Source organism: Haemaphysalis longicornis, unplaced genomic scaffold, assembly GCF_048455015.1.
Source record: "Haemaphysalis longicornis isolate Haplotype H1 unplaced genomic scaffold, Haemaphysalis longicornis Haplotype H1 scaffold_8, whole genome shotgun sequence".
In the NCBI taxonomy this organism is placed as follows: Eukaryota; Metazoa; Arthropoda; class Arachnida; order Ixodida; family Ixodidae; genus Haemaphysalis; species Haemaphysalis longicornis.
Window position 1 is genome coordinate 97,750,124 of NW_027526445.1, and position 13,342 is coordinate 97,763,465.

The following is a 13,342-nucleotide window of genomic DNA, read 5'->3' on the forward strand; positions in this document are numbered from 1 at the left end:
TGCTTTATGAAACTTTTCTTCTCCAAAACTGGACGACAGCTGCTCGCTAAGTCAGCTCTAATATTACACCGAGTTTTATTCAATTTTGCTAAATATTTACATCCGAGTGAAGTTCTAAACATTACCGAATTCCCATATGCGCCCAATACAAAGGCACCTACGGGGAAAGTGTGGTTACGGAAAAGGATTGTAACATTGCTTTATCGGAAGTTTTGCCACAAAAATTATATGGGAATTCGCCGATAAGAGAGCTCTATTATTAGGCTATGTTGGTTAACTTCTCAGAATTAGCCATTTCGCAAAAGAGTTTGCACCAATGTTTAACATGCAGTATTTCCCCTTTGTCGTGCGCTGACAGCTTTGCTAGCCATCCGCCTTCGGAGAGGTACCATTTTTTTCATCAGAAGAGGGAGATAAGTCAACAACAAATGGATTCGATACCATCCAGTGATATCGCGACGTACATACCGTTATTGCAATAATTTTATGCGATGAGGTTACTCCACCTAAAGACCTTCAACGTTGACCCCTGCGTCAAGTGTATATGTTCTTGTGACGCTTCCTTAGAAGGGGTGTTTTTCTTAAAATAATAAGCAATCACGTGCTCAACAAAGCACTCGTAAACATATATGTTTGCAGCTTCAATAGCAAATGTCAGGTATAACTGCATCATGCAGCTGATCATCTCGTGGTTTCTACTGGCGGTGCTGCCCGAGCACAAATTATTGGGCGGCACGATCGACCACAGCAGACATGCACACCACCAGAACGCACGGGGCGGAACGCGAAAGCAACCAGGCTCGGGCAAGGAGTTCATCGGCGAAAGCGACCAGAGACCAGGCGTGCCTTCAAACCCCTTTTGTGAGTTTTACATTTTTGTTGCTTGCCATTCTCCAAACTTTTATAGTTTATCATTTCACCTTAGCGTTGTGGCCTAACATTGACTGTTCCAGCTACGGGAGAGCTTTTGACAAGAACCCCGTAAAGTTTAATGTTTCTATGTATTGTCTGATGCATGTCATTGTTGTGCTCATGCCAGTTATTTGTAAATATTTGTTAATGAAATGTTTTAAGCTACTTGTTCATGCAAGTAGCCGTTCTTTTCAAACTTTCAGTTCCGTGAAATAAACTGGACCAGAAGCAAAGAAAAACGCCGTAATTCGTAAATCCGTGTAACAAACAGGTAACAGCATTCTGGGGATGAGAAGTTAAATAGAAAAAGAAACCAGCAATAAAAAATTACCCAAATAAGTATGTAACAATTAATAAGAGCCTTCACCTGTACGCGGTTTTTCTATGTCTTGGAAATGTTATAGACATTTAAAAAAAAACATTTCGTGTTGCTGGAATCTTTAAGGGGCTATCAACCAAATAGCAACTTTGGTTTATTCGAATGATTGCCTCATTAGAATATCACTGACACCGAGAAAACTTTACTCCAGTAAGCTATACGAATAGGGAAAAAAGGAATGGCTATGCGACCCAATAGCTCATTTTCCCTACTTCAACCACTCAGGTATTATGAGCAGCTTTGGGATTGGTTGCAGCCGGCAAACTCCAACGCAAATAAAACAGGGCTGATGCACCCCCACAACGAGTAATTTGCTCTTACATTTAGGGTATATTTTTTTATAGCACTATGAATGGTTGCGCAGACAATATGAGTTACAAACGCGCACGTAAATATCAAAGCACCGTTGTGTACTGCACGTACTACAGCAGTTGTAACTGCACGACCGTCCGGCGCGTTAAGATTACACTGCCCAACTGACGTGCGTGCCATTGTCTACTGTGTCTTTGTCCAGCACAACCAACGTTTCCCAAAACAAGTACAACAGCCGTAACAAACATTACCCAAGCGCAAATCCCGTCAAAAACAATGCAAGGATTGGTGGTCCCGATCGGTATGGTGGCGCCATCTCGAAGGACTGACAGAAAACAAGGCGTCCCGCCATCCGCGGCAGTCCTAGTCCGCATACTTACGCCTGCTTCAGTTGCTGACCTCGATACATCATCGCAGACGTCCAGAAGCACACTCGTGATTCACCTGGAGAAACAACATTAAGGAGTAAATTGTTTAATTTCACAGTGAATAAGGCATTGCTTCGGACAAGCGCAGAAAGCACTATAAAACTCCAAATCTGTCGAACAAATTCGCATCATAAGCGTCTGCAATAAGAAAACTCCAAGTGTCTCCTCGACCATGGTGAACTAATGTACTCCGCCCTTTGTAACCACAGCAGCGCCCATGCTAAACCCGAGCTCACCCCTCCTGGCTACCACCTACTACTACAACCCACACCGGCAGGGGTCTGCCTCCTCGTCGGGGGCTCACCACCGGCATCATGATCTCCTACTCAAGGAGCCTGCTGACCAGGAAACCTGCCGGGCTGCCGATGGCCGGGACGGAACTTGCTACGACGCCGTTCAATGTCTCAACAGGGGAGGGACACCCATGGGACGGTGCGAGGACGGTGTATGCTGCGTCTGTGAGTAGACGCCGAGACGGCGGTGCCACCCACACATCGTATTAGTCTTCTTTGAGGGCTAGGGACTGCGCGTTAATATAAGCAAGCAGAGGCGGCGGTCAAAACCAGTCAAGGCAGTGAGAGACAGAGAGAGAGAGGGAGAGTTTGCTTTTGGTCAGGCTAAGACATATATACAAAAACCCCAGGGGATGTACAGGGAAAGCTTAGGAGATTGAGTGCAAGGTTTAACGCGCCGACGCAACGCAGGCGATGAGGCGCTCCGTAGTGGAGGGCTCCGGATTAATTTTGACCACCTTGGGATCTTTAACGTGTGCCGAAATCTCGTACACACGGGCGTTTTTGCTTTTCGCCTCCATCATAAAAGCGGCCGCCGCGGCCGGGAATCCAACCCGTGACCTCGTGCTCAGCAGCGCAACGCCTTAGGTGTGACATCTTAGGTGTGACATCTTAACGTATAAGGTGTCATTTCGGAGCAAATGGACTAAACGATCGGCTGAAGTGGAATACGGCCCCTTAGCCCGCTATCCGCTATGTAAAAAACCAAGTAATAACGTGATTCATACGTCTCTTCGATACAAATTGTAGTCTCAAAGGCTAAACAGAAAGCACCGAAAATAAATATACGATAGAGTTCCCCTCGCAATGAAGGTTTATTTGACACACCCACATGATCATTACTTTTCCGAGCTTTTCATTTAGAAAATACCACCGGTTAGTATTTCCCTTCATGGGGCAATAACGCACTTTCTTCACCGTTGCGTTCTGATAAAGAGTGCACTTCGAAACTATAAGGTAAAGTTATCGGCGTATCCCTTTAATATTTGTGTTGTTCAGATCGCAGGTCGTACGAGAGTGTATTTCATTGCCCAACTAAATTATCCAGCAGGGACAGTTCTACTAAACCTCCTGTATTTAATCTTGTATAAGCCATGGATCTTGCGGCTCGTCCCACAATCCGCTTTTCCATAACTGAACACGAAATTATGATAGCTGGTTTGCACGGGTAATTCTTGTACCAACAAACACATTCAGAACTTCAAAAACTTAAAATAAAGTTTACACTTGTAAACCACCTTTGAAGCCAGGCAACTTTTCATTTGAGTTCAAATTAACATATTTGTGGTTTTACGCGCTGGACCTGCACCTGGGTTACGCACAACGCTGTGAGGAATGACTAATGTATAAGTTAAACCTCCTAGGGCGTTTACGGTGCGCAAAAAATTACGACAAGCTGTTTTGTCGGATCAGTAAAAAACGCGGTTGCTACAGGAGGGATCAAACACGTGCATTAGGGATAGGTAGCACAATTCCTTAGCCACCTTGCCACTTCTACCGGTGAATAACTCGAATTGGTAATGTTAATTAAGCATTTAAAAACATTGATATGTGATAATAAATTTTGTATCTGAGTAACTTTTATGACATACACACACATATACGCAAAATTCGAAAGAGTAAGATCTTAGTAGATGTGTTTGTAAACACCCATTTGATCCTGATTTACTCGTTATGATGGAAACTTCCAAAAATCCAAGAATTTCTTGGTAAATCTTTTAGAAAAAATTATTCTATGTCGAAAACAATTGAAAAATATTGCGTCGCTAACATTCACTCTGCAATAAATGCCGGTATTATTCGGAACCTGGGTAATGGGAAAATAACAAGAAATCCTTAAGTCAATTTTTAGGCATTCGTACAGGAGCGAACTGTATATTAAAGAACGGTCGGCTAACTTCATGGACACTAAGATGCACTATGAGAACAGTAGAAACAGCTTTTATTTATATAGATATTTTAGGCTAAATGGCAACCATGTTAAGCTAGATGAGTAGTTTACGGATAGGTCAATGATTGTTAAGCAGGGGTCACTCCTTGATCCTCTCGTGATCAGAGTTACGAGCAATATTTCTGGCCGGTTCTGGTAACAGAGTGACCGCAGCATCGAAATTCTCGCGTTCAGGTAGGTCAATTAAATATATATATACTGCTCTTGACACTGTTTACTCTCCATCCACAATGCCGTCTTTCATCCTACGTTTACCTTCCCTTCTCACGCAATGGCTCGACGTGTTCCCATCTGCAGTCGAGGTGACGTGCGGAGAGGCGAGCTCAGAGCGGACGGCGTACGTGCGTAATCCGGGCTTTCCCGGATCTCACAACCGTGAGGCCATGTGCAAGGTGCGCGTGTCCAAGCGCGACGCCGACGTGTGCCAGTTTCGCCTCGACTTCCTCACCCTCGACCTGGCGCGGCCAGTGGACGGCAACTGCTCGCAGGACATGCTGGTCGTCTCGGGCCAGAACGAGAACAACCAGGCACCCCGCATCTGTGGCCTCAACACTGGGCAGCACGGTACCCACAGAGAGACCTCCCTGTGAAATATCTGGCCTATGTTAGTCTATGGGCAGGCTTTATTAGTCTGCCATATTTACAGGAAATGACATGGCACAGTACAGTCTTTTAGGGGGTTTTTGTAAATTGTTTAAGTTTGACGGAAGTGCATATCAAAAACCGTGAGCAGATATACAAACAAAAGCAAAAACTGCCTGGAAATATGTTCTGCGGTTACGCTTTGTTTGCCTTCTTGTTGCATACGGACGTCTCTTATTCCGGTATTGATTTAGATAAAAACAGTATCAGCCGTTCATAATTGCAAATAATTCGGTCACTCTCAGAACAATTTTCCCCGTTTGGCCCTGTTACATTTAACCAAGCCTGTTGCAATATTTCTAGACAAATTCGATTGTCGTTTGTACTGTGCGCTGATTTCATTTTCATCTGATGCTTTGGTAACTCAGAAATTTCTTATAACTGTTAGGTTGCAACCACACCTGGGGTCATTGTGCCTTTTTGATTTCTCAACAAGAACTCATTTTTTCTTCTACCTGGTGTTCTTCCGCAAAAAGAGCAACTTAACTATAGAACTTCGCGTGCGTTTCATCGTAGCCTCAAAAATTGATTGTTACCAATGTGTTCGTACAGAAACGATCGTTGGCCACTAGGCCTAGAAAACAAGAAATAAATTACAGACTCGTCGGTAGCTTCCCGTTCACCGAATTCCTGTCCTCGACGAAGTGCAAACGTAGTTAACGGATACATTGCTTTCGGCCTTAACAAACTGTGCCAATAATATGCGTGGTGAAGACAGCTTTAAATGTAGTTCGAAACTTGTTTTATGACAGTACTTGAGAGCAGCACACTTGATGACTCAGACCGAAAAAGAAGAATGAGGGAATACAAGTAAGCATTAATAAACGCAAAAATTAGTTAATTTGGAGAAATAGGTCTGGGAGCTTCCTAGTCTAAAATGCCCTGACCGGTCACTGCGGAATGGGTCCATTTGACAAGCTTAAGCTGATCACCGGTCTCCAGCTGGCTACTCATGACTGCGGGAGAGAATGGGGATAAGGGAGAAATGTAGGTGCACTATCGAGTCATATGGTAGAGTGTGCAAGGCAGGGGCATAATTTTTAGGTGGCGAAGAAACAGGTGGGAAGTATGGCGTGAACGAGGATGTTTTATTCCATGTAGCACGTGTTTGTGCAAAAGGTAACCGGGAAAATAGTGTGCCCACACGTAATAACGGCATGTGTTATAGAAGCTTTCCCCTTAGGAAACAGACTCTGTACCCGTGTCAAGTTCGGGCAAGCTGGAATGGCTTAGAGGTTCTGTTTTGTTAACAGCTGAGCCTTTTATGCTTTCTTCTGAATGTGCGGATTGTGGATACGAAATTCCCCTCGGAGAAGTAGATAGGTGTAAATGGTAGGCCAAGAAGTGTGACGGAAAGTAGGGAAAGTGGCGAGAAGACGAGGAGCCAACCAGAAGGTGTGGGGAGTGCGCGCCTCAAGAAAACAACGCTTCCCGGGGTCAGAATTCCAACCGGGGTCTCTCGCGTTATAAAAGCGGTGTCTATGCGCTTGCGCTATCATAGCATATGGGGCTTACAGTATTTTGTTTGGGTCGAGAATTTAGGCGTTGGCTTTTGACTTTGGCTATGTAAGTGGACTTTGGTGTCGGACTGTGGCAGTTTGGATTTTGGAATTTATGATGGGGGATTTCGGGCTTTGATTTGACTGAGCTTGCAGGGTGAAAGCTGCACTTTTAACAGTGAAGCGTTTAGCAAATCGTTTTTTTTTTCGTGCGGCAGTCAAAAATACAGATAAAATGCGGCGCCTACCCACCAACGGTGATTGGCCAAGATTGGCCAAAATGCGCATACGCACATCGAGAGATTGGCCAAGATTTGCCACCCCCCTCCAAAAAAAAAAAAACAAATTCAGCGTTCGCCGTAATCATGGCAACACTTCCTTGGAACAAGGTATATATACACGTGGCATAGCGTACGCCCCTCCAAGGTGATATACAATGATTACCACTTCAAAAAAATTGAAGGAAGCTCACACTTATAGCAAGATTGATTGAGTAAAGGTCGTTGCGGTAGTGAAGAAGAAGTGAACCGGCTGCACGCGTACACTTGAACCATTGTGGTGGGCGTGAAGTTGCGTACAGCTTCTCTACCTCCAAGCCTTACGCGTTATGTGAGCTTCCTTCATTTTTTAAGCATATCTTTCTTAAGAAAGGGGCAGACTTAAGAAAAGCCAAGTTGAACCTTGTAAAGACATCTAGCTCCACTATTTCCACAGACTTTACACATATCAAAACCACCTATCTTCAAGGTGGCCGTATTTTTGGGATGGTTTAATTAGGCCCATAGATGTTTCCCCGGTGGTTTCATGGAACTTTCCGTCGGTGCTATGACAACTATTAATGTGCCTGCCCGATTGGGGAGTTATGAAGCCTTCCTACTCCTCTGTCATCCTCATTCAGTGAGGTTGACAAGCCCATTAGCGAGAAGCAGACAGTGCTCCGTAATTGAACCTAGGTCAACCTCACCTGGGGTAATTCCAAGCCTGCGTATTGCCTGACACTTTGCAATAAAATAATAAAGCAGCCATCCGAGAGGAGATTTGTTTGGCATCCTGCGAAACCGGTAAGGCCTCAACTGCATTTTTGACCCGAAGACGGCACTCCAGGTTTCCAATGGTGTTATTCGCGAAAAAAAATTCATTTGGTGAGCTTGGTGCAGATGGGATGAAAGTGTTTTTTGTACGCTGCAAAGAAGCTATGTTCTTACCACCAGACAGTGGGTATTATGAATTGTGGGCTATCCTGTGCTGATTAGGCCGACCCAGGGAAAAAGTGGGGTTCAGCAGGCGTAGTTGTCGAATGTCTTCTAACGCAAGCCTGAGAGCGTCCTCTCTTGCCTCCAGTCTTCGCAGAGCCATAGCCAGTGCATGGACTCATCTGGACTACCGCTCTTCTAGGGTCGGTCGCCTTGTCCTCGGTTGTAGATATAGGTTTTATCTCTGGCAGTCAGCGAATTTTTGCAACGCTGTTACATCGATGGCGGCTCGGCGTAGCCTTCACCCGTCACTACCAGCACATCATTAGTGGTTCGGGGGCCCTGAATATGAAGTGTTCTAGGTTCGGGCTACCATTGCGCGTGTTTTGAGCGACTGACCATCTGCGCAATCCTGTGAAACAGACAGCCGCGTCACTGACTAGATTACACAATCGAATTATTTTTGAAAACGTTCACCTGCTTGTCTTGCCAGATCTCCAATGCACAAAGGCATGCAAGGCAGTGATGAAGTTTTTGTGAGGCGGCGACTAGTAGGCTAAAAGATAGCTCTGGACCAGTCTTTATGGATTCTTGTATGTGAACTGTATGTAGTACGAACATTCATGTTGTGTATAGTCATAACCTAATCTCTCTTTTTTATCACTGCCATCATATATATTTTCTACAGATGTAACTTTTCTTCTCTCCAGCACTCTCAGTGGCTGTCCGGAACTTACAACATCGGTCCGACCACACTGATTTTTTATTCTCATTGAAATTATTTTCCCCTCTTTCCAAAAGACGTCTTTGGCAGAAGCCGTGTAAATAATTCCTGTTCCAACAATCTGCACGCCTTCACAGAGTATTACTAAATGGTCAATCGCATGCCCGCTCCACCACAAAGAACATTTTGAGCTTAAAATGGAATTAGGCAATTAGACCGATTTTATTTTGCCCAGGCATTCTTCTGGAGGAACAGTAATGGGGCTTAGATAAAAGCTAAAAGGTGTCGTTATCAGTGTTCCCCGGGTCGGCCCTACCAATTCTATGAGGTAAGTTGCGTGTGTTGACAAACTTGGCAGTTTTCACGGCATGTCTGGCGAGACTGAAATGAGACTTCGTTAAAGAATAGGCGTTGCTGCACGCACGCCTTTGTTTCAACCCTTACATTATTATGGCATTGCGTCGTGTCAACTGGGATGTGATAGAAGTACCAGTAACCACATCACACGTGATGTGGTGTGGCGTCCTTTTCCTACTTGTCACATGCCGTGAATCGTGTTGTGCGGTGGAAAGGTTTTGTTGATTTTAAGAATTCGTGTCCATGTTATACAAGATTTTCGATCCCGAGAATAGCCCTGTACAAGTTGGGAGCATCAGAAAGCCCATTCGGACGCTTGAGCCAATTTGTATTTTATAAACAGGAGTCACAACCAACAGTTGCGTATTAGACTACCTGGCATTCATATCTGTATGTGCGCATAAAAGAAAGATTTTTCGTATGTGAGGCTAAACAGAGCTTACAATAGATGTTGTGGCGCTGTTTGGATGTTGTGGCCCGGTTTCGCTGTTTGAATGTTTTGCGGTTACCAGGAGGCTGAAATGTATGTTTCTCGCGGTCAAACTTCTTTCTGACGCCTTTTTAAATTTATTAATTGGAATGAGCACCTATTAAAGAAACAAACAAAAAGTAATTTTCGAACATAGTTGGCCTCACTGATTACCTTTTGATTACTTCTCAGCTTACGTCGACGTTGAAGAATCGGGAGGCATCAGCCTCAACCTCATGATGGTCGGGAGCTACTCCCGGAAGTTTGATATCAAGGTCACCCAGCTGGAATGCGAAGGCCCGCAGTCAGGTAAAGCCTGCCTTGATGCGATACATCTAGATGTAGTCGTGGTGCCCTTTTGCACTATTTTGAAACTTTCTTTTTGCATGTCTTCCAATGATTGGGATTAGATCGTGAAGAATAGTGTTTTTTTTAAAAGCTTTCAAAGGAAAAATTGTTCAACATTCCCAGATCTAGACTATTAAGGACTACAAGCGATTCGCGTGCTAAATAAGGTATTTTATCTGGCTAAATGCTGCCGTAGCAGTATCCTGCCACAAGGGATTTTTGCTGTATCAATTGTATTAAAAATGCTTTCCTGAAGTAGGTTCTCAAGCATCCTACTTCCAGTTCGTCGGCAATTTCAGAACATGAAACATCTCACCAGAGCTAACGCTTTCGCAGCCCCCTCGCACTGCCTTCAGTACTTCTGGGGAACGCACGGCACGGTGAAGAGTTTTAACTATGACGAGGCTGGAGCAAGCCCGCATCACCAGGGCTACCCTAACGACCTCGACTACGTGGTCTGCCTGAGGAAAGAACCGGGCTTCTGTTCCGTCACCTACGAAGTGGCGCCAGATGAGGAACTCGGTGCCTCACCATTTGGAGTGGGTGCTGTGCCATCGCAAAGAGACGGGTCAGTTGTGGAAAATTTATCTTTTGCGCCAGTTTCTCGTTGTCAGATCAGAGCATAGCAAGAACTCTTTCTGCTCACATGCGATGCTTACGGCGGTGACATTTGCACTCGGCCCTAGCTTTAATTCCTCTTTCACTTAGAGCACGTTCGCTACTATTATGGCTGTTGTAATATGTATTTATTAATCTCACTTTATTCTAATTAATCTCTAATAATTTATTAATTATTAATATGTATTTATTTAATAATCCCTGTGCTCACGCATTATAATGCACCGCAGATACACGCAGTGAATTCAAAAACATTGCATTTTCGCCATGGTGTTTCGGGTTGTCGTTTTGGTTTAAGATATCTGAAGAGGTTTCCATTATTAGCGGCATTTTTTTTATTTTTATGCGTAATAGTGATGTGAAGGAGCACTTCTGAAAAAGCTCTTGCACAGCCTGTGTGGCGTGAAAAATGTGAGGGAAATAAAAGGCAGCGCAAAGAAACACAATAACTGGAAAGAATAATAACACGCCTGATGTAGCTATGTCGACAAACGCCCATTTCCTTTTCGCTTTAGCTCAGTCATCACGACACGCTTTCATCAGTGCAGTAGAATATACTTTCATTTCGCTATTAACTTTGATGATTTTAACCGTCGACATGTGGCACCGCTTTGATTATTTCAACCGTCGGCATGTGGCACCGCGAAGTAACTGTCTGCTCTACTTTCTGATATCGGAATGAAGGAGCGTTTTCTATCCCTTTTTTAACGAAACTGCACTTTTCATTGCTTTCCTATCTATCATCTTCCGCACTGTGATCGCAGAGTCCAGCTGACCTCGTCACCCATCATGGCGGAGTGTCCTGATGATTACATCATTATCGGTGGTGTGCGGATGTGCTCGACGGGCCATGAAGGGGAGGTGGAGCAGAGGCACACGAGGGACCTCAACGCTACTGGCCTGACACTAATCACAGGTGATTCTGACCCGCTAGAGAACATTTACAGCATTGTGCCAATTCTTGCACTATTACGGCACTAGAGAAATAAACGTCCCATGCTTATCGTCCCTTACTTATAGGAAATTTTTCGACATACAAGGTCAAAATGCCAGTATTGAAGTCAATCTATTTTAGACATCCAGACAGTCAGCATCTGCCGCCTATTTACATGCACTGTAAGGCCCATTGACTTTTCCCAAAGTTTTTAACCAGTCCATCTTCATGATGTCTAAATCTCTGCTGCTCCCCCAGTTTTTTTTAATTCTACCGCAATAGAGGTTGCTGTCTTGCCTACTTTCTGTCCCGCCTCTCGGCAGCCACTCTGCTACCCGGATTGCCCACTCGATTTAAGGTCCCCCCATTCCGTGTCCCCTCTTAGTCCACGGTTTCTCTTCATTCGAGCTGTATCGTCTGCCACCCTTGTTTTCTCACCCGTACAAGGCACGCGTTTTTTTAAGTATTACTCCTATCCTCCTTTCTTAAATGTGTAGTTGGTTTGAGTAATGGTTTCTCTCAAGTTGCTTGTAAGACGCAAATTTTCTTCCCTGTGTGCCCTCGTCTGCCTCAAGCATTCGTTGTAAGCCAAGCCATTCCTTTCAACTACGCAAGTAGCGTGCAATTTACTAGTCATAATTGTTTCCGAGTACATCCCAGCCGACACATACTCTACCCTCCCTCCCATTTCAAATGAGAACTCAGTTTTTATGAAAAGTTTGTTCTTTTTCACGTTTTCCAGCCTTTAAAAAACAACATGCCTTGACGTTCTTCGCTATTAGCATTAATCATGGGGCGGGCGTATGACTATAGTTGGTCAAGCAATAATTACCGCAGTTCCCACTCCGCAGTGAAGAAGGCAATGCCGTCCAAAGATATCCAAAGCCTCTTATATTTTGCGTTTACTCTTCTTAATAGCCCTCTATGCCAGTAGCGACACGGCTGGTTGTCAGGCAAAGGCCATAAAGAGGGTAAAAATTACAAACCCTACAAATGCCGCTCCCATAGACGGGAACCCTTGAAGACCGTGATATACGTGGGTAATTAACATCAAATAGCTTTTGGAATGCAGCGCCAGTCTCGACGACCAACAATAGCATGATTTGATGACACAGATTTTGTCTACCTAAAATCTCTTTATTTATACTGGGAAATGTAGAACCATGATCGTACTGCGAGCACACCATGCCTAAGGACTACTTGGAGGCCGAAGGGAGCTACTCGTTTCGATACTGCTGGTAGTACGCTTAAGATAAGGTAGTCGTACTGCAGCTGTATGCACCCTTTATGGCGCTAATATTGCTCGGATTTATTCACTATTTTGAAAACGTGTGTTTTGACTTTGTGCATGCAGACAGCACGCCTGGCCCGTTCCTGATGCGCTTTGTTTCGAACCATGTAAACAACGCCCGCGGATTCAAGCTGCACTACCGCCAGAACCCGTGCAAGTGATCATGAAGCCGTGTAACCCCAGCGCAACCGATACCCTTCTTAAGCAATTGTTTTTGAGTTTCTTCTAATACCATGTTTGTCCCGCATTGTCCCCTGGCAGCTCTTGAATTGTGTTCGCATTTACCAATAAAGTATTATGACGACAGCGAAATTTTTGTCTCTACCAAAGTGTTTGAACATTGCAACCACCCTTCAGTGCAGCTTTTTTTTTCCTGCATGTTTTTTTTTCAGTGCACCATAGGAGGCGTAGAGTAAATTACTGCCTTTAACATCAGCTTTCAGATGAGCCGCTTGTAGCCGCCCTCGCAGCCATGTACAGGCAGGACAGGGCCGTCGGGCTTCTGTGGTTGCGTCGTAATTGCACTAACGTATTTACTGGGCCAGAGACACAGATTGAGGCAATTCGGTCGGATATTTCAGGTTGTAGGAGGAGCTACTACTGAGCGGCACATTTACGTTTGACCTGCGGCTGCACTCATGACGTTGTGAAACCCTTGGCGGTGACTGCGATCACGGGCGACGCTGCAATGCGCGTCTTTGCGACGTTGGCGTTGGGATTCTCGCATTTGTCGTCTGCTCCACCTGGGCTCGCTCGCCCTGCTGTTCCTTTGTGCTCGTTTGACTTTTGATGCGTGTCCGCACCAGACTTAACGTGTGCGCAACATTTTAACACAATAAAATACCTAAAATCGCATACACCAGCTCAAGGCGTGATTTAAAGTATAGTTTTCGATACTGCTCCGGAAGAAACATTCACGGCATCACCTCATTCCTTAGGAAACCGGTCATATGCAAAACGCGAATAGTCGGAGCTATAACAGCTTCTGTATG

The 13,342-nt window shown here is 44.7% G+C and overlaps 1 protein-coding gene across 1 annotated transcript; it reads left to right on the forward strand.

The window, feature by feature from the left end:
- The first annotated feature begins 671 nt into the window (after window positions 1-671).
- Window positions 672-12,548, forward strand: LOC144148401 (uncharacterized). The gene is made up of 7 exons (XM_077679939.1): window positions 672-861; window positions 2,241-2,489; window positions 4,573-4,839; window positions 9,352-9,468; window positions 9,844-10,075; window positions 10,890-11,041; window positions 12,414-12,548. Exons 1-7 carry the CDS (start codon window positions 672-674, stop codon window positions 12,509-12,511), a joined length of 1,305 nt encoding a protein of 434 aa, XP_077536065.1. The 3' UTR covers window positions 12,512-12,548.
- The last annotated feature ends 794 nt before the right edge of the window (window positions 12,549-13,342 follow it).

What these genes read in the sequence shown, in the direction of transcription:
- LOC144148401 (XM_077679939.1), top strand. Translation starts at nt 672, where the DNA reads ATGCAGCTGATCATCTCGTGGTTTCTACTGGCGGTGCTGCCCGAGCAC. An exon ending in CCTCAACACTGGGCAGCACG is followed by an intron (nt 4,840 to 9,351) that starts GTACCCACAGAG and finishes ATTACTTCTCAG; the next exon opens with CTTACGTCGACGTTGAAGAA. An exon ending in GTGCCATCGCAAAGAGACGG is followed by an intron (nt 10,076 to 10,889) that starts GTCAGTTGTGGA and finishes CTGTGATCGCAG; the next exon opens with AGTCCAGCTGACCTCGTCAC.